At 62.3% G+C, this 24,071-nt stretch overlaps 1 protein-coding gene across 1 annotated transcript in view; it reads left to right on the forward strand.

Annotated features, from left to right (window-relative positions):
• B4GALNT4 (beta-1,4-N-acetyl-galactosaminyltransferase 4) overlaps positions 1-21,035 on the forward strand; it is a 32,001-nt gene extending 10,966 nt beyond the window's left edge. The window contains 20 exon segments of the mRNA XM_075712710.1: positions 5,305-5,420; positions 8,675-8,785; positions 9,509-9,604; positions 9,926-10,016; positions 10,370-10,470; positions 11,246-11,313; positions 11,778-11,856; positions 13,604-13,670; positions 15,248-15,391; positions 15,618-15,727; positions 16,061-16,161; positions 16,550-16,632; positions 17,349-18,100; positions 18,102-18,613; positions 18,788-19,095; positions 19,352-19,505; positions 19,879-19,951; positions 20,048-20,201; positions 20,583-20,709; positions 20,921-21,035. Of these exon segments, the coding sequence (XP_075568825.1) occupies positions 5,305-5,420; positions 8,675-8,785; positions 9,509-9,604; positions 9,926-10,016; positions 10,370-10,470; positions 11,246-11,313; positions 11,778-11,856; positions 13,604-13,670; positions 15,248-15,391; positions 15,618-15,727; positions 16,061-16,161; positions 16,550-16,632; positions 17,349-18,100; positions 18,102-18,613; positions 18,788-19,095; positions 19,352-19,505; positions 19,879-19,951; positions 20,048-20,201; positions 20,583-20,709; positions 20,921-21,035 (3,362 nt within the window).
• Positions 21,036-24,071: the final 3,036 nt, after the last annotated feature.

Below are 24,071 nucleotides of genomic sequence, written 5' to 3' on the forward strand. Positions count from 1 at the left end.
CTGCATCAGGGGAGGTTTAGGTTGGATATTAGGAAAAATTTCTTCACGGAAAGAGTGGCCAAGCATTGGAAGAGGCTGCCCAGAGAGGTGGGGGAGTCCCCATCCCTGGAGGGGTTCAAAAAACGGGCAGAGGTGGCACTTGGGGCCATGGTTTAGTGGGCATGGGGGTGTTGGGTTGATGGTTGGACTGATGATCTTAGAGGGCCTTTCCAACCTTAATGATTCCTAGTTTTACTTTCATTAAAAAATGATCCAGCCACCAAGGCAGGAAACATGAAATTAATTATGACTCTGCCCTTAATTGGTTCAGTGGTGGATTTGGCAGTGTAGGTTAATGGTTGGACTGGGTGATCTTGAAGGGCTTTTCCAACCTCAACGATTCGATGATTCTATGATCTCCCTTCCGTCGCTCTGGTCATGGTTTGCTGGCCGGGGTAGCTGGTGAGGAACCGTGGGCTCCTGCGTGCAGCGGCGCTGAGGCTTCCTCGCAGGCGTGGGCGTCTGCTGCGACGGCACGGCGCCGGGGGGAGGCTGGCCAAGGCGTCCGGCCCTTGCAGGTGACACGGGGCCTGGGAAACCAAACCACAGCTCTCGGGAGGCCCCACGGGGCACTTCCAAATTGCAGCTTATATGCTTTTGGTTTTGTTTTTAGCACAAGATTTTGGGGGTTTGAGCTCAGATGTGATGTTTTGCTCATTTTTCCAGTCCTCTGCAGTCCCAGCCAGCTCGCCTGTGTCTATCGGGGCTTTGCAGAGGCTGGGAGCTTTGCAGGCGGCCGGGCTTGGGCAGGGAGGTGCAGGGCAGGCAGGGGACAAGCACGGCGGGGCTGAGGGGGATGGGGAGCCCCGCAGAAGGCTGTATTACAGCGGGATGTGGCTCCTGGCGATGGATAAATCGCTCCACATGTCGGGTCTGGGGCATCAGGTTGGTGGGAAAGGGGTTGGAAATAACACAGGGACCGTGCCCTGAATCCCACCCAGCTGCTGCGCTTGGGAACTCGGGCTGGGATGCGTCGTTTCTCCTCCCGCTGGCTGAACCCAGGCGCTTGGTGCCCTTCGGGGTCTGTTTTGGGGGGGAAAAGAGAGAAGAAGGGTCCTGAGGGTCCTCAGCTGCTGGCAGTGCTGCTGCTGGAGGCTTCTCCCGAAGGAAGAAGTCTCACCCCTGAAGCCTCGAGGGCTCAGCATCGTTCACCTGGGCAAACAGCCTGGAGCAAAGCAGGGTCGGACTCTGACCACGCACGTGTGTCGGGTGGGAGGATGCCGCGAGGTCCCGGGCAGTTTCCTGCTCCTCCAGCGCCGTGCCTGCCGCCGAGCCGATGCTCTTTGTTCCCGAAGAGTCCTCGTCTGCTGCTCAGGGGTTTTCATCCTTGCGTGGGCGCCTTTGGGATGGGGAGCAGAGCCGCAGCCGGAGCTGGGCAGAGCGCGCCAAGGCATTCCCTGACTGCCATCCCATCACGGCAGTTTCTCTCCGGTGGCTCCATCCATTCCGTACGTGGTTGCTTGATGGCCAGGACCAGCATCCCACCCGACATCTTCCCATGGGACCCTCCCCGTTGAGCAGCCGGAGCTTGTCAGGGCCGAGCATCCAGCTGGAGGGCAGGAGCCAGGGATTTTGGGAATCCCAACCCCGATCCTTTTGCGGATGCTCCTGTGAGCTTCCCCCTATCCGTGCTGAGGGAGTTCGGCTTGCTGGGCTGTGTCTGGGTTTATCCCTGGCTGACTGGTCTGGGAACGTGGTAGGTGAGAGCGGAGCAAGCTTGCAGCAAGCGACGGTGGAGGGGAGCCTTGTTAAAAGCAATTAGGAGATGCGGGAGGAAGCGTAAGCGAGGGGCATCTCTAACCACGTTGGAGGGTTTGGAAAGGGCCCAGAAAGCTGCGGGAGAAATCCCGGCTCCGAGACCCAACCGAAGAAAGGGGCTGTGTTCAGAGCGAGCTGCGTGCTGTCAGCCGAGCAGGAGGGGAAGAGGAGGGAGGTGGGGAGGCCGGAGTTCGCTGCGTGAAAGGCCCTCTGTGCTTCCCAGCGGAGCGGGGAGGCGGCACGAAGCGGGTTTATATGACCGTGATAACGGGGGAAACTCATCTCCCCCGGGCAGGCATCGCCCTGGTCTCTGCGCCGTGCGATGGGGTTGGTGCTTGGTCCCTTGCACCCGTGGTCTCATCCCGAGCACCGCTCCCGGCCCTGGCTCGTTGTCTGGAGGCTGCTGTGACTCAGAGCTGGTTGGTGCGATGGCGTGTGCATCTCCTGCCCCCTCCTTGTGCTGCTCTGAAAGCTTCAGCGTCGCTCCCGCGCTTGCTGGTGGAAGAGCTCTTAATGCATCCCTGCCGAGCACCCCCCGGGTAATGCCGTCCCCCGAGCGAGCAGATCCCTTGCTCGTCCTCCAGACCTTCCCCCATCCTCTGCCACCCGCCTTTACGCAGCGCTTTCTGGTCCTCCAGAAAGAGAAAGAGGCAGGTTAGCAGAATTAATCAGCGCGGCGGCGCTGGCTGTGCATCCCGGGGGGGATGCTGGGGCTGGGCACGGCTGGCGGGTGGTCCTGGAGGGTGCTGGGAGGATGCGTAGGGGGAAACCGAAATCCCCCTTCCTCCCGGCGCTGCTTTCCCCCTCCTCTTCTTCTCGTACCCCCTGACCTGCTCCTCTCGGGTGAGGTTCAGACCAAAAGGGCTCGATATTTTGAGGGGAGCAAAGTGACACTTGTTGGTACAAGGTGCTGGCCTTTCGCTCCCCTTATCAAGGCGGGCATTTATTTCCAGTTCCCACACAGGCTGATTAGCATTTGGGCATTTGGCTAGGGCTGCTCTTGACTTTCCTATCCAATATTTGTATTGCAGGGGAGTAAACGTCGGCGCAGAAGCTCGGAAGCCTTTTTCTGGGGCTCCGCTGGCGCTTTCGCTCGTCCCGGGATGCGGGCGCCTCTCGGAGCGAGCACTTGCCTCCCTGCCAAGAAGAGAGAGGGTTTTGCTGAAGGCATGCAGGTTTTGAGCCTCGGTGTTACTCAAACCCTGTCAGAGCAGCGGTGGCGTTTAATTTAGATGCGAAGCAGGGAGCACGAGCCCTGTCCTGCTCCCTCATGGTGGCCGAGAGGAGCTGTCTGAGCTTGGGAGGGTCCTGCTGAGGATGGAGCTGGGTGATGGGGATGGAGAGCGAGCGGGGGGCTCGTGGCTTTGGGTCTTGAGAGTCTCCGAGGACGGAGCCTGTGCAGCCTCGCTGAGGGAAACGTGCTTTTTCCCTTCGTTGCTCCAATTTATATCAAATAATCTCTCTCCAATTTACCTGACGCCTTGTAGCAGAGGCCCAAACCCGGGTGCGGTAGCCAGAGGCGAGCGACAAGGGCTGAGCGGAGGAGGGTGACCGTATCCAGCCATCCCCCGTGGATGCAGCCCGGGATGCTGCTGGCTCAGGTTTGCAGAGGCCTGTCCGGGGGTTTAGGCTGCCCCAGGGACGAGACTCGCAGCGTGGCACCCCCAGCCAGCGTGGCAAGCGGATGCCGAGCCGGCAAAGCCAGCAGGAGAGAGGTTCGTCTCCTCCAAGGCCGGGAGAGATACCCTGCGTGGGTACCGCAGAGCCGGCCGCTGCATCCCAGCCCTCGGCAGGGCCCTTGGGAGCGTCGAACTCCTACTCGTGGCTGTGATTAACCCACAGATCAGCATGGGGGGCAATAACGCTGTCCCCAGTGCTCTGTGCCGGAGCAGCGGCAGCTGCGGCCTCGGCACAGCGAGGATCGGCTTCGTTTCCACCGCCTGTGCTGGCAGGAGCATCCCTAGGAGCGATGGGGGGCTCTCGAGAGCGGAGACGACGGAAGGAGAGTGCTGGATGTGGTCCCGCTCCTCCCTGCGATGCTCCCCATCACATCCCGGGGGGCCGCGGGAGGGGCGATGCGGGGATGGAGATGGGCGAGGGGAGGAGGGCGGCTGGAGGGAGGCAGGGAGCTGCCAGGAGAGAGCCGGAGCTGCCAGGGGCTGAAGAATGGCTGAGAGCAGAAGAAGGGGCTTTAGAGCTTAATTTCCTGTCCCCGCGGTGGGGATGGGATTTGTGCTGCCATCTCCAAGGAGACGCCGGCTGCGTGGCCGCTGGAATACTAATGGCACGGGAGGCGTGCGGCGGGGGGCTCCGGGGGCACCCCAAGCCCCTCCTCGGCCGGTGGCGGGGTCCGAAGCCACCGTGGCAGCTCCCACCATGGCAGCCACCCAGGCTGTTTGGCTTTGGGGGGGTGGGAGCCCCCCAGGACTTGCTGTTGGGGGGAGGGAGGGTGCGGAGGGACGGGGAAGGGCATCTCGCCATTGGGAGGGCGTCGGTGACCCCCTTGCTGCGATGCCCGAGGCCGGGGGACAGGGCTGTGCCGCCGCTCACCACGTTTGGGGCTCCCCCTTATTGAGGGGGGTGGCTGGTTTTTGGGGGGACCCACGGGCGTTCACGGCGGTGGCTCTTAGGCACCCGCCTCTCTGAGCGTCGCGTTGAGCTTCCCTCGATGCCGGTTTGAAAGGCGGATGCCAGAAGCGACGGTCACACCACGGGAGCGGAGGAGCCGCTGCGTCACCTCCCTCCATCTGAGCCCGGTTTTGGGGTGCCTGTCTAAAAAAATTCAGAGGCACCCACCCGCTGTGGCAAAGAAAGGGGATGTCCCCCCTCCAAAATAACTAATGCGTTTCCTAAGTCTGCGCCCTTATTTTGGGGCAAGTCGGTTATTTTAGTGCTGGGAAGCAAGGGTGGTTTAAAATAAACCCTCCCTTCGCAGCCCGAGGAGGATGGGTGTGAGCTGCAGAGTCTGTAGGTTGGGAATAATTAATGCAGCACACGGTAACGAAGTCTTCCGTGACCGAGGTTTTCACGGTGGTGCCTTTAGTGTGGCGTTGGGGGGTGGGAAGATGGGTTTGGGGAGAATACGCCTGGGGGTGGGGTCTCAAAGCCGGTGTGCTCTGGGCAGAGCCGTGGGATGCTCCGGGAGAGCCGGGGACCGGAGGGGCAGGGGAGCAGGGATGCGTCCCCGAGGATGGATTGGGGAGTGGAGTGAGATCCCACAGGAGCTTATCCCGGCCGCCTCTGACGTAAAGGGCCGCGAGCTGGGCTGCGGGGGGTGTAATTAAACCCGATGCTGATGAGCTGCTGCAAGCTGCTTAGTGCAAATGGAACAAGGGGAATCGCAGCCGGAGCCCCCCGTGTCCGTTCCCCCCGGGAGCAGCGGCGATGGCAGCGCCTGCCCTTCCCCGTGCCGGGGCAAGGGGGTGTCCCCAAAAGCAGAGCAGTGTGGGGCTGGGGAGGACGTGGGAGGCGGCTGTGCTCTCAGTCCTTCTTCTGCTCCCCTTGCAGATGGCGAGAGGCTGGGGGAGGTGACCGATCCCGGCAGACGGCCGGCGGCAGCCCAGGCATCGGCACGGCAGAGGAAAGCCGAGGACTCCAGCGAGAGCCGTGAGGAGGAGCCGATGGTAATCGGAGAGCTGGAGCGCGGCCGGGTGGGAAGGGACCTACGGAGGTCGCTGGTCCAAGTGCCGTACCCAGTACACAGCCACCGAGAGCAGGGTGCTCCAAGCCTTGTCCAGCTGAGTAGACCCAGGGATGGAGAGGGCACAACCTCTCTGGTTCTGCTCAGCGACCATCATGGTGGATAAAAATTATCCCTAATATCCCACTCAAACTTCCAGTGTTGTGCCTTGTGCCTCTTGCCTTGTCGCTGTGCTCCTCTGACAAGTCTGGCACCATCGTCTCGGCACCGCGCTCTTGCGTAGCTGTCAGCGGCGATAAGGTCCTGCTTTGCTGGGCAAAGCCGCCGTCTGCTGTGTCCTCTGCTCCATCTTGCTGACCTCCTGTCTGTCCTGCACTGGAGAGCCCCAAACTGGACCCAGTATGCCCCGAGTGGGGTCTCCAAGCAGACGCTGGAGAGAGGACCTCTCCTTGCTCACAGCCCGGGAGGCGCTTGGCATCGTAGCCGCGAGGACACCCTGCTGTCCCCTCTGCAGCCTGTTGTCACCAAGAGGCTTCGGAGCAGGGCAGGCAGGTGGGATGGCAGAAGGGAAGGCAGGTGCTGTCCCCTGCCCCGTCCCACCCGCAGTCGCTGCCAAACAGCCGCCAGCCCCCGTGAGGGCGAGTTGCCATCGGGGTGGGCATCGCTTGGGCTATGCCCGAGCTGCAGTTCTTGGAGCACGGGTGCGTGTTTTGTGTCTGGAGGGAGGGGAGAGCAGCGAGTCCCTGTGCCCGGAGCCCTCTCGGTGCCCATCGCTTTATGCCTAGCCCTGCCCAGTGTCTTTCTCGGCCGCTGGATGTCTACAGCATCCCTGGCTCTGCAATTAAAAGCCCAGCCCTCCTTCAGCAAATAACCCACCCGCCGTTTCCAGCTGTGGGGAGCTGGGCTGTGAATAGACCCCTCTGTTGGGGCGGGCAGGGGAAAAGTTCACTCCAGTTGGAAAGCAAACAGCCCGGCTGGAAAGGGCTCCGCAAACAGGAGCAAAAATGCTCCTTCAAAAAAGCAGATGGAAAACTTTCCTCCTGGTGCGCCCCGAACTGCGGATCTCGCTGTCGGCACAGCCGGCCCTTTATCTGTGGGGCAGGGCAGGGATGCCAGTGGCTTGTCCTCCACCCGTCCCACCCGAAGGATGGAGACCCATCCCAGTCCCTCTCCACAGAGGGACAGAGGGGTTTTTCCAGGCACTGGGGGCGGAGAGCTGCGTGCTGCTAAGGAGAGCCGGCTTCAGGCTGGGCAGCGATTAGGCGGTGAGAAATAGGGATGGGGAAGAGGCTGATTGCGCCTGGCTGGCAGGGGATGGGCGAGAAAGGACGGCCCCTGCTCTGATCTCTCCCATCTCCTCATGGATGAGGACGTACAGACCAAAGGAGAAACATGAGGTGCCCAGAGAAAGCACGGGATGGTGCTGGGTGAGGAGGGAGGGGGACAGCGGGAATTGCGTCTCTGCTTTCCCTGGGAGGAGGGTGAATCCTTCCAACAAGCGCGGCACAATTATGCCACCTCCCTAATAACATCTTCCAAGGGCACCGCTCCCCTCCTCTGGGATGCTAATGAGTTCGTTTAGGCAAAGTTTGCTAATTATTTCTTTGGCACTGTGCATCCTAATGGGCTGCGCTTTGTCGATGCTGCGGTGCTTCTTGCCTGGGCTCGGAGCCGGGCTCTGCTGTTGGAGAGGGTCGGCTCCGCTCTTCGGGGGGGTGGCATGGTCCCTCCTCGCCCAGCTGAGGCCACGGGGGGCGATGACGGTGAATCCTGCTGGGACAGGTGGCAGGGACATCCGTGCCCCCCTCGGTCCCGTCCCCGGAGGGGGCTGATGCCGAGTGCAGGCGTCGCCAGCGTGACGATGGGCTGTGACGCTTGCCGCGTCCCCGTGTCACCGGCGCAGCTCCCCGTCGCCCCAGGCAAGGGACGGAGTGGCGGGTGGGTGCTCGCTTTGGCGAGGGTGGGTGGCTCTTCCTTCCCCACGTGCTAGCCGGCCCCTCGTCCCCCCTCTGCCCCTGCTCCCTGGGGGGCGATGGCAGAGTCGGGGCAGTGCCCACGGGGACGGCACCGGCTCGCGCTGGCTCTGCCTGCGCTGCCAGCGCGGTGGAACAGGAGGATGCTCTGGGCGGGCTCCAGAAGCGCCCGGCTCTTCCTTGCCACCCGTCACCTTTTCGGCAAGCCGGGGTCAGGCGAATGCTCACCTAATCCCTCTAAATTACAAGACACAATTAACCTAATCCCCTTTAAAGGAAGAGGGGGAGCGGAGAAACGTCCCGCTCCCTCTGCCCGTGAGCAGACGTAGAGGTTGCTTCTGCTCTTTTGGAGATGGAGCCCAAAATACTCCGTTTCCAGTAGCCCGTCAGACTGGGCAAATATTTTGGATGAACAGAAAACTCACTGTTTGGGAGAAGTTTCTCTCCTTGGCAGAGGAAGGGAAGCGAGTTTAGCTGGAACATTTTGAAACTCCGCTCCCCGGGACACCTTGCTAATATTTTTCTGCTTCATCCTGCCTCTGCTTTCCTTTGCCGTTAGCCTTGAAAGGTTTTGTCTTGGTTTGGCAACGCTTGATATCCAAAAGGAGATGTTTGGATCTAGGGAGACCTCCTGCAAGCACGGCTGGGCTGGTCCCGATCCCCCCTGTCCTGGTTCCGGCTGGGATAGAGTTAATTTTCTTCCCAGTAGCAGGCACAGTGCTGTGGTTTGCATTTAGTAGGAGAATAACGCTGATAACACGCTGATGGTTTAGTTGTTGCTCAGCACTGCTTATGCCAGGCAAGGACTTTGCAGCTTCCCCTGCTCTGCCAGGGGCACAAGGAGCTGGGAGGGGGCACAGCCAGGAGAGTTGATCCCAACTGCCCCAAGGGCCGTTCCATACCATACGGCATCATGGGCAGTATGGAAACTGGGGGGGTTGGCCGGGGAGCAGCGATCGCTGCTGGGAACTGGCTGGGCATCGGTCGGCGGGTGGGGAGCAATTGCATTGGGCATCACTTGCTTTGGATATCATTATTATTATTATCATTATTATACTGTTACTATTAGCATTACTATTTTACTTTATTTCAATGATTAAACTGTTCTTATCTCACCCCAGGAGTGTTTCTCACTCTCACTCCTCCGATTCTCTCCCCCATCCCACCGGGGCAGGGGGAGGGAGCGAGCGGCTGCGTGGTGCTGAGCTGGGGCTGAACCCCGACACGCCCCCGTCTCTCATTCTCCCTCCTGCTTCCTTGGCAGAACGACGGGCAGGACCTGGACGGCTGGTTTTCCCGAGGCCGACGGTCCGACCGAGCCACCGCGCGCCCCAAACTCAACCTGACCACGCAGGCTTTGCCCTGGAACGAGCAGGTAGGCGAGTAGGGAGCAGCAAAGCGGGGTGATGGAGGAGGAGGAGGAGGTCCCAGGAGGAGGTCCCCCCAGCCCCTCTTTGGGGAGCCCGCAGCCCATGTCTCCCCGGCGTGCCAGGCTCCAAAGCCATCTCCAGCTGTCCTCCTCCTGCCCTCCATCACCCAGCTCTGCCTGCTCCCGCGGTCAGCATGGTGCCCATGAGGACGAGCTCCTTGCCCGCGTGTAGGAGCCGGCGGGTGCGTGCTGCGGGTGTGCGTCGGCTCCCTCGTCAGGCTGTGCCCCCACGTGCGGGTGTGCAGGGGGACATCTTGCTGCGTGCCTTCTCCAGATGGGCCCGCGCTGTGCTGGTCTCCGGGTGCTGGCTGTGTGCTGGTGGGGTGAATGCTGGGGGTGGGTGAAGGACGGGGTCGGGCTTTTGGTGCCACATGCAGGCAACATCCCCTGCCCAAGTGCCCTTGGGACCCAAAGGAGCGGCAGCGGGAGGAGGGTTATCTCATGGGGGTTGGCCTTGTGGCCACCTCCTGGGGCTTGGTGTCCTGACCCTGGGGCTGGCACAGGGCTGGGAGCTCAGCCGTTCCTCAGTGTCACTGCAGGAGAGCTGAGGCCGGGCAGGTGACATCCCTAGGGCTCGACATCTGCGTTTCAGCCTGCCCTAACGCTGCCCTTGGGAGGCGAGGGGGGACGGGAGGAGGACGCCCCACTCATCTCCCTCTCGTCCCGCAGTACAAAGGGAAGGCAAACTTGCACGTCTTCGAAGACTGGTGTGGAGGGGCCGTGAGGCACCTGAGGAAGAACCTCCATTTTCCGCTCTTTCCCCACGTGAGTCTCAGCCCTGGTGGCGGTGGGTCGGAGGGAGGGTCTGCTTGTCCCTCTCTGCATGCTGCTGGATCTCCACAGGCTGTGGGCTTGGTCCTCAAGACTTTGCTTTTGCAGGCTTTTTGGTTTGGTTCGGGGCAGGTGATTCTCAGCAGAGCAGGGGTGGAGGGAGAGGTGGGTGGTGGTGGGACCTCCATGTCCCCGCTGGTGCCAGGGGCGCGGGACCCCAGGGTAACAAGGAGGAGGTGGGCTGGGTGGTGTTGGTGCCAGGCATGAGCCTGGGTGTGAGCTGTTCATGCTGTCACGTCTGTCTCTCCTCCGCAGACCCGCACCACAGTGAAGAAGCTGGCTGTGTCGCCCAAGTGGAAGAACTACGGGCTGAGGATTTTTGGCTACATCCACCCCTTCAAGGATGGTGAGTGATGGAGCTTGGCCTCTTCTCCCCCTGCAGCAACGTGGAGAAGTTGCCTCCTTCTGCCTTCTTGGGCCACACGAGGACAGAAAGGCTATTAAAGACAGTCCCCAAACCCCTGGCTCCCAGGCAGGAGGGTCCTTCTGGAGCAAAGACCCTTTTCCCTGGTTGCTTTGAAGGGAGGCAAAGCCCCGATGCCGTCCAGGGCAGAGCCACAATGTGGGGTCCGGGGTGGCCCTGTTACCTCCATCCATCCATCCCTGTTTCCCTGTCTTGCAACGAGGCACCGGGGCTGAGCCCATGCCGCCGGGGCTGCTGTATCCCTCCGTGGTGACCTTCTCCTTTGCTCTCCCCAGGGGATTTCCAGTTTTCCGTGGCATCGGATGACAATTCGGAGTTCTGGCTCAGCTCTGACGAGAGTCCGTCCAACTCCCGGCTGGCTGCGTTCGTGGGCAAGGTACGCGCCGTCGTGCTTGACCTTTCCCTGGTGATTTTCCCCGCACCATTCCCCGCACCAGGGATGCTCGAGCTCCCACTGAGGGCATCTCCTCCCTCGGGGTGCCTTGCTCCCAGTGTGCTGTTAACCATCCTGAGCGCCTTTTGGGGATCCCTAGCGCTCAATTAACGACGTTTCAAACCCACGGGCGCTCTTTAGCCACCGCAAATTCTCCCTCCTACAAGTCCCTCTGCTGCAACAGCTCTTAAAGGGAGTGTGCGGGGCCCGTGCGTGACTTTGCCAGAGGCAGCTCTCCTGCTTCTTTGCTCCCTTGGGAAATGCCGGGCTATTTCAGCCTGTTCCCATCTCTGCCCCTGGCCAGGCCTGGTTTGGCTTCTGAAGGCCCATCTGCCCCTTGGTCCCATCCTAGTTGTAGCTACCAAAGACCAGCTTATGTCCCAGAATAGGAGGTTTAATATTTGCTCCTGGATTTTCTTGGTGTTATCTCCTATAACTGGAAGCCCCGTGGTCCATCAGACCCATGCATTTTTGGGACCTTGGTGGCGTTGGCCGGTGACAAGTTCTTGTGGCAGGAGTGCCACCAGCTGGGGACAAGCAGGCCCTGGGATAGAGCCCCTGGGATATCCTGCTGCCCGAAGAGCCTTTCTGCAGCATGGCATAGTGCCCGATGGAGGTGGAGGAGAGAATTCTCACGGCCTGGTGGGGTTTGGGCCTCATGCCCGCTTGGCCCGTGCTGTCCCCGGGGGTCTCACGTGCTCCTTCGTCCTTCCCTCAGCTGGGCACCGAGTGGACGGCGCCAGGAGAGTTCACCAAATTCAGCTCGCAAGTCTCTAAGCCTCTGCGGTAAGTGTGTCCTTGCTCCTGCTGCCCCTTCCAGGTGGATGGAGTCGGGGAGACAGAGCTGCTGGCTCCACGCTGGCTCTGACCAGTTCCCCCTCCCAGGAGCAGACCTGGGCTGTGGTCTCTTCCCAAAAGGCACGTGGGGTCTGGGCTGGACAGGAGCTCCACCAACCATTCCCCCAGGTCCATGGCTTGGAGGTGTTGGGGGCTGCAGCCACCTCTGCACATGATGAGGTGGGGACGGGGGATCCCCCCGATCTCTTGAAGGTTCTCAGCAGTGGGATGGGGGAGCAGATACCCACACCACACTGCCTGTCTCCTTGCCCCATGAAGGCTTAGCCATGTGCGAGCAAGACAGAGAGGGTTTCCTGAGATGGCTCCTCTAGCAGGGGAGCTTCCATCACCCCGGCAGTGGTAGCAGTCAGCTCAGCAATGATTTCTAACCGGCTCTTCCCCCTCTTGCACAGCCTCATGTCCTCCAGACGCTACTACTTTGAGCTGCTCCACAAACAAGATGACCGAGGCTCAGACCACGTGGAAGTTGGCGTGAGTAAATGCCCCCGCGCTGTGCTCCTTTCAAGGCTTGTCCTGTCAAGAGCTGGTGCCAGGGCTTTTCCCGATGTGCCTTAAAATGCTTTATCGTGGAGCAAAGCTACGATTTCCCCCCTTCCATGGCTGCCAGCGGCTCAGTCTGCAGAGGAGATGGAGTCAGCGTCGCTCTGATGGATCTGGGCCCATCTCCGTGGGCTATTCCTGCGCAGGATGCCTGCTTTCCTCCGTGCTTATCAATCCTTTCGTGCCGATGGCCTTTCGGGAGCTAAAGACCCTCCTGTCCCTCACTTGTGCTCCTGCCTTGCTGATGTGCTCCCGTAATGGATGCTAACGGAGCAGCCCCTCCACCCTGGGCTCCAGCGACGCTAGTACACCCAGCTCTGCGCGGCCAGCCCATCCCTTCTCCTTTCTCCTTGGCCTTCTGCAGAAGGGCTGGCAGAGGGAGAAAGGTCCCCCGTGGGCTTCTTCTCTGAGGAGCCCGTGGCCATGGGCAAGGAGAGCCCAGACGGTGTACCGGAGCAGGCAGTTCCCAGGACCCCGTGTGCCAGTGGCAGCCCACCTTGCTGGCTTGCACCCCAGGGTCAGAGGTGGGAGAGACGGAGAGGTGGCCGAGGTGATGGGGTGGGTCCCTTTTTTCTTTTCCCCCTTGGAGATACCATGAGTTTCAAATCTGAACTTGTCTGCCTTGGCTGCACAACCCTGGCAAAGCCTGGAGCGTGTGTGCTGGGAGCTTGGGCTGTCTTTGGGAGGGGATGATGTTGGCTTGTTAGCAAAGGTTTCCTTTCTCCCAAGCAGTCATTAATCACTGGAGTCAAACTTGTGCCAGCAACGCATCGGAGAGGCTGACAACAGCCCTTCCTCGCTGGCTCTCTCCTCCCAGTCGCTCAGCCTCGCCTTCCTAGGCTTCCATCTCGGTCCCTGCCGATACGATCTGCATTTTTGCTGCGAAAAACAAATAGACGGGGGAGACATATTTTTTTTTTTGCTGGAGGGAGGGAGGGAAGCCTTTCAGATCTTCAGAAAGAAACAACAACAACAAAAAAGCAGGACCCTAATGCGTCTCTCCCTGTGGGTATTTAAGGGCTTGTCCGGACAAAGCCTGGAGACGCGCTTTTAAAGCGCACGTAGTTAAATCAGTGCGGGCAGCTAGGAAGACCCCTCTTAGGTCAATGCAAACTCATCTGCTGCTAACGTGCGTTCACGCGGCACCGGTCAGGTTTGGCTCCGGTCCGTGGTGGGTGCCGTGGCCTCCCTGCTCCGTTCCCGAGGTCGGCGTGCGGAGAAGCTGCCCCGTGCCCCTGCATCGTCACTCCCCCCTGGGGCAGGGCGCTTGGCTCTGCTGCCTCCCGTGATGTTCCTGATGCCGCCGCTGGTGCGGGGCTGGGTCTGGCCTGCCTGGCGCAGGGGACCGCGGGGGGCCGTGCGGGGGTCCCGAGAGGGAAGCAGCATGAGCCCGTGTCCCAGCTCCGCGAGCCTTCCCCGTTCTGACCGCGCAGGGGTGCCTGCTAATCCCAAATCGCCTGGGGTGGAGGCAGGAGATGGGCCTGCGCCTGTGCTGGGGCAGGATCAGTCCTCTCCCTTGTTCCTCCCCTGCAAGGTCGGGGCTGGGATCAGCGCAGGCAAATTCCTGGGAGCTGAGGATGGGGGAGGACCCATCCTAGGGTGCCTGGGGTTGGGCAACTGCATCCTGAACCCCTGCCACCCTCCCACTCATTCTGCTTTTCCTCTTGTTTTTTCCTAGTGGCGAGTTTTCCTCCCCAGCTTGAAGTTTGAAGTGATCGACTCCTCCTACATCTCTCTGTACACAGGTAAGGGCCACGCGTGCCCGCCGGCAGCCACGGCAAGCAAGCTCTCGAGGGGGCTGTACGTGTTGGTGCAGCCGGGGAGAGACGGCACCAGAGCCCGGGAAGGAAACCAGATCCCAGGAAATCAGATCCTGGGGAAAGATCTCAGCCTCTCAACGCCCCCCAGAGCTTCTGCTGGGTGTAAGGGAGGAGGCAGGGGGCTGCGGTGGGTAGGGTTGATGCCGGGAGCGTGCTGCGACCCTCCTAAAAATGGGATGCCGAAGTGATGCACCATGGAAACGCGGCTCTCCTGGTGCTCCAGCCTCGTCCCGGCTAATGAGACCGCGGAGGGCTGGCTCCTTGGCCTGGCCCTGAGTTATGAGGAGCTGTCGCGTAAGCAGGGATGGATGGTGCAAGGTTTAATTAAATCTATAGATCTTCTGCTTCCTGCCCCTTCCCTGGCAGCGAGAAAGGACTTGATAGATGGGTCCTGCCCCAGTGCTCGATACGCTGGAGGACTGGTCATCAACATGCCCTGGAAGGTGTCGATAAGGCGGGAGGGGACAGGCAACAGGCGGGATCAATGGGGAGAGGAGCGATGGAGGGGTATGGCTGGTATTGATGCAGGTGCCCATGAGATGGATGGAGCGTAGATAAATTCTGCCCCCAGACAGCTATCCATCAGCGCCGGCTCTTTCCGCTTCTCTTTCCCACTTCCTGGCTCCCTCAGACCCCAGCAGCATCCCGGGGCGAAGCCACATCACCCGTGGGGAGCGCATCCCTGTGGCGCGGGGGATGCCAGCAGCACGCAGAGCGTCCTCCTTCCTTCCTTCCTTCCCTCCCTATGGGCTTTTCCGGGGTTGCAGCCCAACCTCAGCCAGCTGCACGGAGGCGTCTGGGGAGCCCTTCCCTGCTGCAAGCAGAAGAATTTGGGGCTCGGGAAAGGGAGTCGTGTTTGCTTCAGGACCTGCCTGCTTCCCCGCAGCTCTGCAGCAGGCAGGGCTGCCTGGAAAGCGTGCACCCTCGGGGCTTGGGGCAGGCAGCTCTGAGCACGGCCAAGGTGACCGGAGCAAGGTGACCTCCCTCAGGGAGGTCTGGGGGCTGGTTGGTAGCCAAGGACAACGTGCCGCCCTCATCCCTGAACAGGAGGCGAAACCAGCTCATGTGGCATTTACCTGCACCTCTACGGGGAAGAACGTTCACGGTTTAATTCCTGTGTCCTTGGGAGTCAAAGCCCCCAAGCGTTCCCGCCCCTTGTCTTTGAGCGTGGTGCGCGGTGCTGTAATCGGAGCCCGGCTGCCTGCCTGAGATCAGCTGTACCCTTGTCCTCCTGGTGCTCATTAGTTGATGGCAATAATCATTAGGCTGATTAGTCATGGGGTCCGTGAGCGTGTGAGGGGGCCGGAGGAGCTGGGTTTGCCCTCGTGCAAACGCATCGGCTCCCCTTGTTCCCCCGGGAGCAGGAGGAATCCACAATCCGCCGAGCCCTCTTGGTGGGAGGGATGGAAATGTTGGGAAGTGCCACCTTGGAGGATGCTGCTGGGGCAGCGCTCCGTATGCATATGCCCGTGGGGTTCAGCCCCTGTCCTTGCCTTCTTCAGATGAATCGTCCCTGAAGATGAACCACGTGGAGCACATCCCGCAGACCTTGGCCAGCCACAGCGGGAGCTACCTCTGGGAGGCACAGCAAGACGAGCACGGGGCTGACATGCTGAAGTCTGACCCCAGGGACACCTTCTTCCTCAGTAAGTGGCTGGCACCGGACCCTCGCACATCTCCCTGGGGTTTTGGGGAGGAAAAAGGCAGGACCTGGCTGCCACAGGCACCCAGGCCATCCCTCCTACCTTCTGCCCATCACTTGGGTGGAGGGCATCTCTGCTGGGGTCTACAGGGGGGCAAGATGGGATGGGCTGGGCTCTGGGGGGGTGGTGGGGCACGGCTTGGGGCTGAGCTGCGGCTGCTTCTCCTCAGCCCCTGCCATCGAGGCCTCTCGAGTGGAGAACGTGCTGGTGCCCTGTGCCTACAGCCCCACCTACGTGGTGAAGGACTTCCCCATCGCCCGCTACCAGGGCCTGCAATTTGTAAGTGTCTGCAACAGGGATGGGGTCACGCTCCCATGGGAGACGTGGCGAAGCAAAGCGCTTTGCCCCCACCCCAGGGCAGGGATGTTTCCACCTGGTTAAAACCCAGGAGAAAACATCCCTCGCTGAAGGATCAGGCTGAGCTTCCCCATCTTGACCCAAAAGCGTTTGGGTTAAAAGCTCCGTGGGGTGTTTGAGATGCTGGGGGTCACCTTGGTGTTGAGGGGCCATGCCAGTGGCCTCGGGTCCACGGCTCCTAGCCCTGCTGGCCCTGGATTCCTCGGAGCGAGCCTCCTCTGCACCGGCGTGATGGTGGCATGGTCATCTCCCCAGGTCTACCTCTCATTTGTGTACCCCAACGACTTCACACGCCTCACTCACATGGAGACGGAGAACAAGTGCTTCTACAGGGAGTCTCCCCTCTACCTGGAGAAGTAAGGGTTGGGGGGGCCGGTATTTGGGGGTGGCACATGGAGGGGGAGGAAGGGGCTGATGTCAACGGGGCACTCGGAGAGCTGGAGAAGCGGCGCTGAGATGACGCATCCTCAGCTGTGTGTCCCCACGCTCCGTCCCCTGTGGAAGGGCCACCTCCAGGCTGGCTCTTTTCCCATCTCTCAGGCATGTAGCAGCTTGAGACCTGGCAGTGCTCCTGGATTTTGGGAATCCCAGCTCCCTTCGGAGCCGGGCTGTGCCCAGGTGCTTGCGCTGCAGCTGGGGATGTTCCTCCCTACGCACACGCGGGCTCACGTGTGTGCGAGCACGTCCCTTCGCGCGTACACCCCTCCCTTATCTCCGGGACCTCATCTTTCCTCTGTCTCCCAGGTTTGGTTTTTATAAGTACATGAAGATGGATGAGGAGGAGGAGGATCCACGCCAGCGAGCATTTCTCTTCCTCAACCCAGACAGTGAGTCACCGCTCCCCGCTGGCAGCTTTTTGGGCATCTCTCAGCAGCTTGGCACGGGGCTGAGCACCCGGCATCCTCACGCGCCAGCCCGTCCGCTCGGAGCTGCGGCTCATTGGGATGCCTCCAGCGATGCCAGGGGGCTTGAGGAGGGCAGGGCTGCGTGGAGCAGCTTGCCTCCGAGCAGTCCCGTGCGCTCTGTGGTCACGCATCCCACTCGGCTCAGCCACCGAGCGCTGCGGGATGTGGGAAGAGGGGTGCTAGGGGTGGGATTCACTCTCCCTGCTGCTTTGAAGCCGTGTATCCACGTCTCCTGGGTTGGCCTGCTCAGTGGGCAGCAGGATATGACCGTGCCTGGCGTGGAGTCCGGGGATGCTGACGGGGACCCGCAGGCGCTGGGGTGTTCAGAGCTTGCCTTGCCGTCGGTTTGCAGCCCGGCAAAGCCCTGGCAGGCTTGGTTTGCTCCCGGATGAAATAAGAGTGGTGCCAAGATGCGGGCAAAGTTTGGAGGGGCTAACGGGCAGAGCCTGGAGCTGCCAGCCCTGGTGAGCGTCGGTCGGTGCCCGCCGGCTCTCAGCCTCCCTTGCCCAGCGGCCGTGCGCAGGTTGATCTCTTGCTGGAGACAAGCTTTGCCTCCTTGTCTTGGGCCAGCACGCTGCAGGGGGGTGTGCTGAGTAGCCGGGACCCTCGGGGTATTTATCTCTGGCTTTACTCCCTAGATTTCCTCGAGGATGAGGAGGAGGAGGAAGCAGTGGACAGCCCTGAGCCCACAGACCCACCTCCCGAAGCCAAGAAGAGCTCTGGGCCGGTACCCAGAGCCAAAGGGAAAGAGACCCCGCCGGTCGCCGGGGATTACGGAGACGATCTGGATTATTACAGCTTTCGCCGCAAGCAGGGTCAGGCCCGGCACGAGGCGAGCACGCCTGGGCAGCCGGGAAGATGGGGCACGTCCCGCCAGGCCAGCACTAGCCCGGCGGCCGTCCCCGAGGACCTCCGCGGCGAGGAGGACGTGGGCCCCACAGCAGAGCAGGTCCATGGGCGGATGCTCAGTTGGTTACCCCAGGATCCCAGCGAGGGCGAGGAGGATGAACTGGGGCTGCTGGCATCTTCGAAGCATGCCGGGGCTCTGAGCCTCCAACCCCACCTCTCTGTTCCCATCTTCGGTGGCAAAGCCAAAACGCCAGGTCCCAGCAAGCCTGTGGCACCCAGGGAGGACAAAAAGCCCCGGAAAGCCCAGGAGAAGGTCTACGTGACCAGGCTGCAGCCCGGGAAGCGCAAAGCCCCGGCCCAGGAGCCGGTCTTCCCTGGCATCTTTCTTTACCCGAAACCTCTGAAGAAAGTCCATCTTCGCTCCAGGACCCCTCAGAAGCATCCTGCCACCTCCAGCAGGCTCCGTGCTGTCCCTGGCCGCCGGACCCCCTGGCTCCTGAGCAACATCTCCAAGGAGAAGGACCCTGCCAGGCGGAAGAGCGGGCGGGGCGGGCGGCAGGAGGTGGGAACGTCCGTCCAAGCTGGGGACTGAGTGGCAGGCGCTGCCCAGCCTCCTCGCCCTGGGGACCGAAGGGCTCTTCAGTAGGGAGACCCGTGAGGACATGACTCCTGCCCCGGGCAGGACAGCGGCCACCACCAATTACAACTCCTCTGAGGCGACCCACTCGGAGGGGACGCGGGTGACATCCTTTCTGAAGATGTCAGAAACGACGACATCCCAACAGGAGGAGGGAAAGGGCCAGGAGGAAGAGGAGGAGGAGGAAGAAGAGGTGTCGGACTACAGCTACGAGACCGGGGAGCTGCAGCAGAGCTGGCTGGAGGACTCCATCAACTGGCAGAGGACGTTCAGCGTCAGCTCGGTGGACTTCGAGCTCCTGCGCTCCGACTGGAATGACCTGCGCTGCAATGTGTCGGGCAACCTGCAGCTGAGCGAGAGCGAGGTCGTCGACGTGGTGGCACAGTACATGGAGAAGCTCAATGAGAAGAATGGAGGGTAGGGAGGGAGCGGGGCATGGGCAGGAGGTTGGGAGGAGATGCCTTTGCCCCGCTTGGCTCCTTGGGGCTGAGTGAGTTGGGGCGGGGTTCAGGCCAACCCTACGAGCAAGGGAGCTGTGGGGACCAGAGCTCACAGTGACGGCGCTTTCAAGTGCGGCTCCTTTCCCCGTAGCATCTACACCCTCCTGAGGATCGTCAACGTGGAGAAGCGTCGGGACACGGCCCGGGGGAACCGCTACCTGCTGGAGCTGGAGCTGGCAGAGCGGGGCCAGCAGACGGTGCGGCTCTCCGAGTACGTATACGTCCTCTTGCACCAGGGCAAGCAGGACGACAGCGCCGAGGCCAACCCCGAAGGGCCGGCCCTGGGGGCCACCGAGCCCCAGCCGAGCACCTGGAGCATCCTCTACGGAAGACCTGTCCTGTGCCGGCCCCTGCGGCTCAGCTGGAAGCAGGATGTCATGGTGCACTTCGTGGTACCTGGTAGGTGACAGCAGAATGCGTCTCTCCGGGGTGTCTGCTGCTCCCTCTGCCCTCAGCATCCTCCAGCGGGAGGAAGGCAACCCCTTCGCTCCCCGGTTGCATCCTCCAGGCTGGCCCAAGGGCGATGAGGTTCTCTCCTCTCATGAGATGCTGAGGTTACTGCTTCTCATCAGAAGGGGTGTTGGTTTGGTTGGGGAGGGGGTGCTCTTGGGACCCCGCGATGAGCCTGAGGGACGTTTGTGGCTGTGTCTGGCAGTGAAGAACCAAGCCCGCTGGGTCCAGCAGTTCATCTCGGACATGGCCCGCCTGTACGGGGCTACGAAGGATGCCAACTTCAACGTCATCCTGGTGGACTTTGACAGCGACGACATGGATGTCGAGAAAGCCCTACAGGATGCCCGACTGCCCCGGTAAGCCACCCCGCACAAGCTCCCGGTCCCACCCTGCTCTCCCTGAGGCTGCCTCAGGGGGTCTGCGGGGCTCCCCGCGGTGGGACGGGGCCGTCCTGGTGCTGGCACAACCTCCTGCTCCTTCCCCAGCCCGGCACGGGGCTCTGCCTCGCTGCCCCCTCCTCCTCCTCCTTTCTGGGTGTTTAAACTTGTTTCCCAGGAGGAGACGGGGATGCAGAAACCTCCTCTGCCTCCGTGGGGGGACCCTCGGCATGAGTTGTAGGCGCTGACCCCCTTCCTGAGCAGGTCCCCTCTCCTTGCTGATGGTCCCTGACCCCCTCTTGGCTGTGTCCCTTTTGGTCACCAGCACCGATCCCCTGTCCTCTCTCCTCAGCTACCAGTACCTGCGGCGTACGGGGAACTTCGAGCGCTCGGCCGGGCTGCAGGCTGGCGTGGACACGGTCGAGGTGAGCCGGTGGAGAGGAATCGGCTCTCGCCTTGGCTTCTCTCCCGGAGCTGTTTCGCCCTGATCCTCCCGCCTGTGTCTGTTCCTCCCCTCCCAGGACGGTCACAGCATCGTGTTCCTCTGCGACCTGCACATCCATTTCCCCCCCAATATCCTGGACAGCATCCGGAAGCACTGCGTGGAAGGGAAGCTGGCCTACGCGCCCATCGTCATGAGGCTGAGCTGCGGCAGCTCCCCGCGGGAGCCCAACGGTAAGGGGGGTCCCGTCTGCCGTGACGCTTTTCCGGCTGGAAAACGTCCCCCGCCTGCCCCGGGAGAGCTGCGGCGCTGGGTTTGGGTCCCAGCTGGGCTCAGCTGTGCGGGGAGGATGGGTTCGTTTTGCTCTGGCAAAGATGGGATTCAAGCCCGAGGGTGCTTGAGGCGCGCTGGGTGTGATGCCCCCCCAAAACCAGTCTGTCACCAGTGCACCCCCACGGGAGGTGGTGGTGGTGGTGGGGACAGACCCGTGGTGGGAAGAGGGGTTGGGATGGGGCGTTCTCGTGGCTCCCAGGTCGGGGGGAGAGCGCAGAGGTGATGGCTGGGGATTTGGGGGTCCCCCTGCACCATTGGCCTCATTGCTCTCCCTCCTCCAGGCTACTGGGAGGTGAACGGCTTCGGCCTCTTCGGCATCTACAAGTCGGACTTCGACCGCGTGGGAGGGATGAACACGGAGGAGTTCAGAGACCGCTGGGGTGGGGAGGACTGGGAGCTCCTGGACAGGTGAGGCTGGGGGTTCCGGCAGCCCCGTAACCCCCCCAGGGCAGGGCTGGCCGCACGGATTTGGGCGCATCCCCTGGGAAACACCCCCTCCCCTCCATCCAGCTGGCTAAAGGCTGGGGCGAGGCGGCGGGGACGGGGCAAAGCCTCCCTTTAGGAGCGCGGCGGCCGTCCCCTCCATTCCCTGAGCGGCCGTCCCTCCGTCTGGCTGCAGGGTCCTTCAGAGCGGGCTGGAGGTGGAGCGCTTGCGTCTCAGGAACTTTTACCATTACTACCACTCCAAGCGCGGCATGTGGAACGCCCGCAGCAAGAAGCCACCCAAGGACTAGCGCCCCGAGCCCGGCCCGCAGCTGCCGACCGCCCCGTGCCCACCGGAGCCAAGCCGCTGCCGGCACCCGGCCGTCCCCGACCTCTGCCAACGCGCCTTGGTGCCGGCACGGAGGGCACCCCTAAACGAACCGCGGTTATTTTGGGGAGGGGAGGGGGGAGCGGGGAGGGTGAAAGCGGGTGGTGATTTTTTTCTTAAGGGTCTAATTTCTTAGTCAGAAATGAATTTATTAACTCATTAGCATCGGGACAACGGGCGTCCTGCTGTCGGGAGGGGTAAAGCCGCCGGGGCTGATCCCCGGAGCCGGTGAGTCCCTGGGGGCTGTGCCGGGCCGGTGATGCCGGAGGCGGAAAAGCGGTACCCCAGCTCACGGCCGCGCTCGCTCTGCAGCCCCTTTGCTGGGTCGCTCCTCCCAAAATTCCTTGTCCCTGTGCCAGGTTGGAGAGCTGAGCTTTTGGGGCGGGGCAGGGGGGGCTGCCCAAACCCTCCTGCTCCCCTCCCGGGGACCCGCGGAGCCACCGCGGCGGGGGCAGAGGGGTCCCGCTCTGCCCTGCCGCACGGGGCCACGCCACGGCGGCCGGCGGCCGCACAGCATGGGGGGCAGAGCCCCTTGGCACCACGGGCTGGCATTGCCTGCGCCCGGGGGGCTGGGTTGGGGTGGGAAAGGGCAGAGCCCGCAGCAGGTACAGGAGCAGGGGGAGAGCAAATGACGTTTCCAAGCTAATTTCTGTGAAATTATAAGGTAGGAAGCTGTTTTCAGGAAGTTTTGTCTGTTTTGGGGTTTTTTTTGGTTTTTTTCTTTTTTATTCTTGAAAAATAAAATCAATGTCTTGGCTGGGATTTCCTTCCCCTCCATCGCCCTCGTGCCTTGGCATACGGTCCCCAGCCGGGTGTAGGGCACGAGAAGCCAGGTTGGCCTCTGTCCCTCGCCCCTCCCAAGTCCCTTGGCCGTGGCCGGTGGCCGTGCGGGCTGGGAGGACGCTTTTGCCCGCTCGAAATCACCGCTGCTGTTTGTAATGCCCCGGAGGGCTCGGGAAGCCCTGACCCCGTGGCATGCCCCGCAGGAGGGAGCAGCCGTGCCCGGTGCTCACGGGGAGCTCGCCGGGGAGCGTGCCGGTGGAAGCGTTGGGCTGAGCCCGGCTGGCGCTGGGAGGAAAGGTCAGAAACCCCCAGGCAGGGCTCCCGGTGGGACCGAGGAGGAAGAGGAGGACGGGTACGGGGCAAGGATCCGCTCTCTTCAGTGGGAGCAGGCGGCAGCGGTGTCGCAAGGGGCCCCTTCGCTGTTTTGTGCAGCGAGGAGGAGGAGGCAGCAGCCGTGTTTTTGATGCCCGGACGCACGCCCAGGCTTGCAGGGAGGTTGCTGAGCCTCCGCCCCGCAGCTGGGCTCCACCCGGGCAGCTGCCTGCACCCCACACGCTGCGTGGGGGGCTCTCCCCGATGCCCCCCGGGGCTGCCGAGCTGTGGGGAGAGCCATGAGCTGCTCCCGCGCGCCCTTGCACTCTTGTTCACAGGACGGCCGTGTCTCCCCTGGCTCTCTGCTCACCTTTTCCCCTTGCACGGGGACGTGCCCGGCTGCACGCAGCACCTCGTGGGCTCCAGCAAACCCGCTTTGCCACGGGCCTGGCTGCCGCGAGCTCCTGCTCCTCAACCCGGTCGCCCTGTCCCTGCAAATCCCCTGGGCTGCGACCTCCGTGTCCTTGTTGCCCTCCGCCGTGAGCTTTCAACAACCGTGAGCACCCCGGGGAGAGCTGAAATAGCCCCGGAATTTCTGGCCCCGAGCGTTTTATTCCCCGTCTGCATCCCCCGGGCTCTGTTTGAGCATCTGCTGAGTTTTGGGCTGAGGATGGAGGCGGTGGGCTCGGCAACGTGCTTACCATCAGAAAACAGCTGCAATCTGAGGCTCTGGGGGCTTTTTACCCCAAATTTGGTACTACTGGCCCCGGGATTTGCCGGGAGGGGACAGTCTTGGGCAGGCAGCGGGTTTTTCTCTCCACGCTGCCTGTTTTTTCCAGCACTTTGGAAGCGCTTTGTTGTGGGCGAGGTCTCTGCCCACTGTGCCAGGAGTTGGCCTGTGGGCTAAGAAGTGCCGGGCAGGGCGGGTGGCCCCGCAGTCCCCCGGGGCCAGCAGCGGGATCCCTAAAGCCGCTTTTCCTTAGGCACGACTTTTCCAGCAGCTTCCCAGCTGGGCGAGCTCGCAGAGCTGCCGGCATCGGAGCCGGCACGGGGCTCGGCCAGATGCAGAGCTGATGCTGGAAGGGACTGGTGCCACCAGCCCCATCCCCACTGGACGCACTGCTCCAGCCCCGCTGGGAACGATTTGGAGCTGGCGATGGTGTCTGCTGGGCGCAGCGCCGGTAGCAAGAGTCCGGAGGGTTTTTGTTTCTCCAGTTTTGCTCACAGGGACCGCCGGGAGGGCAGGGAGCCTCTCCCCGGCCAGGCGTTGGAGCCCCAAGTGACAGCGGGGTGCAGGCAGGTCCCCGCTTTCAGAGCAGCAACCGCGGTGCTGGGGCGAGGCAATCGCCGGGCGGCTCGCCCTGCCCCGGGGGGATGCTGGCGAAGGCGCTGGGGCTTGTTCGGGGCGGCGGAGGTGAACGCCAGCCCCGAGCAGCCTCGCTATAGGGCTGCCATGGCCGTGGGGCCGAGCGAGGGGTCGTGGAGGGCGAGGGGGAGCACGGGAGCCTCCCCGACACCTCCAGGCTGAGAACGGGCCAAGCGTGACAGCAGTGGCCGGGTGGAGGGTCCGGGGCAGCCTCTTGCCCCGCGCTGGGCTTTGGGGGCTGCCGAGAGGTGACCCCCCCGGCAGCGAGCGCCGGGTGCGGCGTGGAGCCCGGGCTGTGGTGCTGGTGGAAGCGATGGCCCCCAAACTGGTTTGGCCCGTTTCAAACGCTCCCTCTCGGCTTATCTGGCTTCAAAGGGCTCCTGCTCCATCCCACACATGCAAACACGCTCCCTATGAACCCCCGGGGCCCAGGGGAGCCCCCCTTACCCCAACCCCCCTCCCCAGCTCTGCCTCCCCTCCGTCTTCTTTTGGCAGCCC

The sequence above is a fragment of the Pelecanus crispus genome, chromosome 6 (genome assembly GCF_030463565.1).
Source record: "Pelecanus crispus isolate bPelCri1 chromosome 6, bPelCri1.pri, whole genome shotgun sequence".
NCBI lineage: Eukaryota > Metazoa > Chordata > Aves > Pelecaniformes > Pelecanidae > Pelecanus > Pelecanus crispus.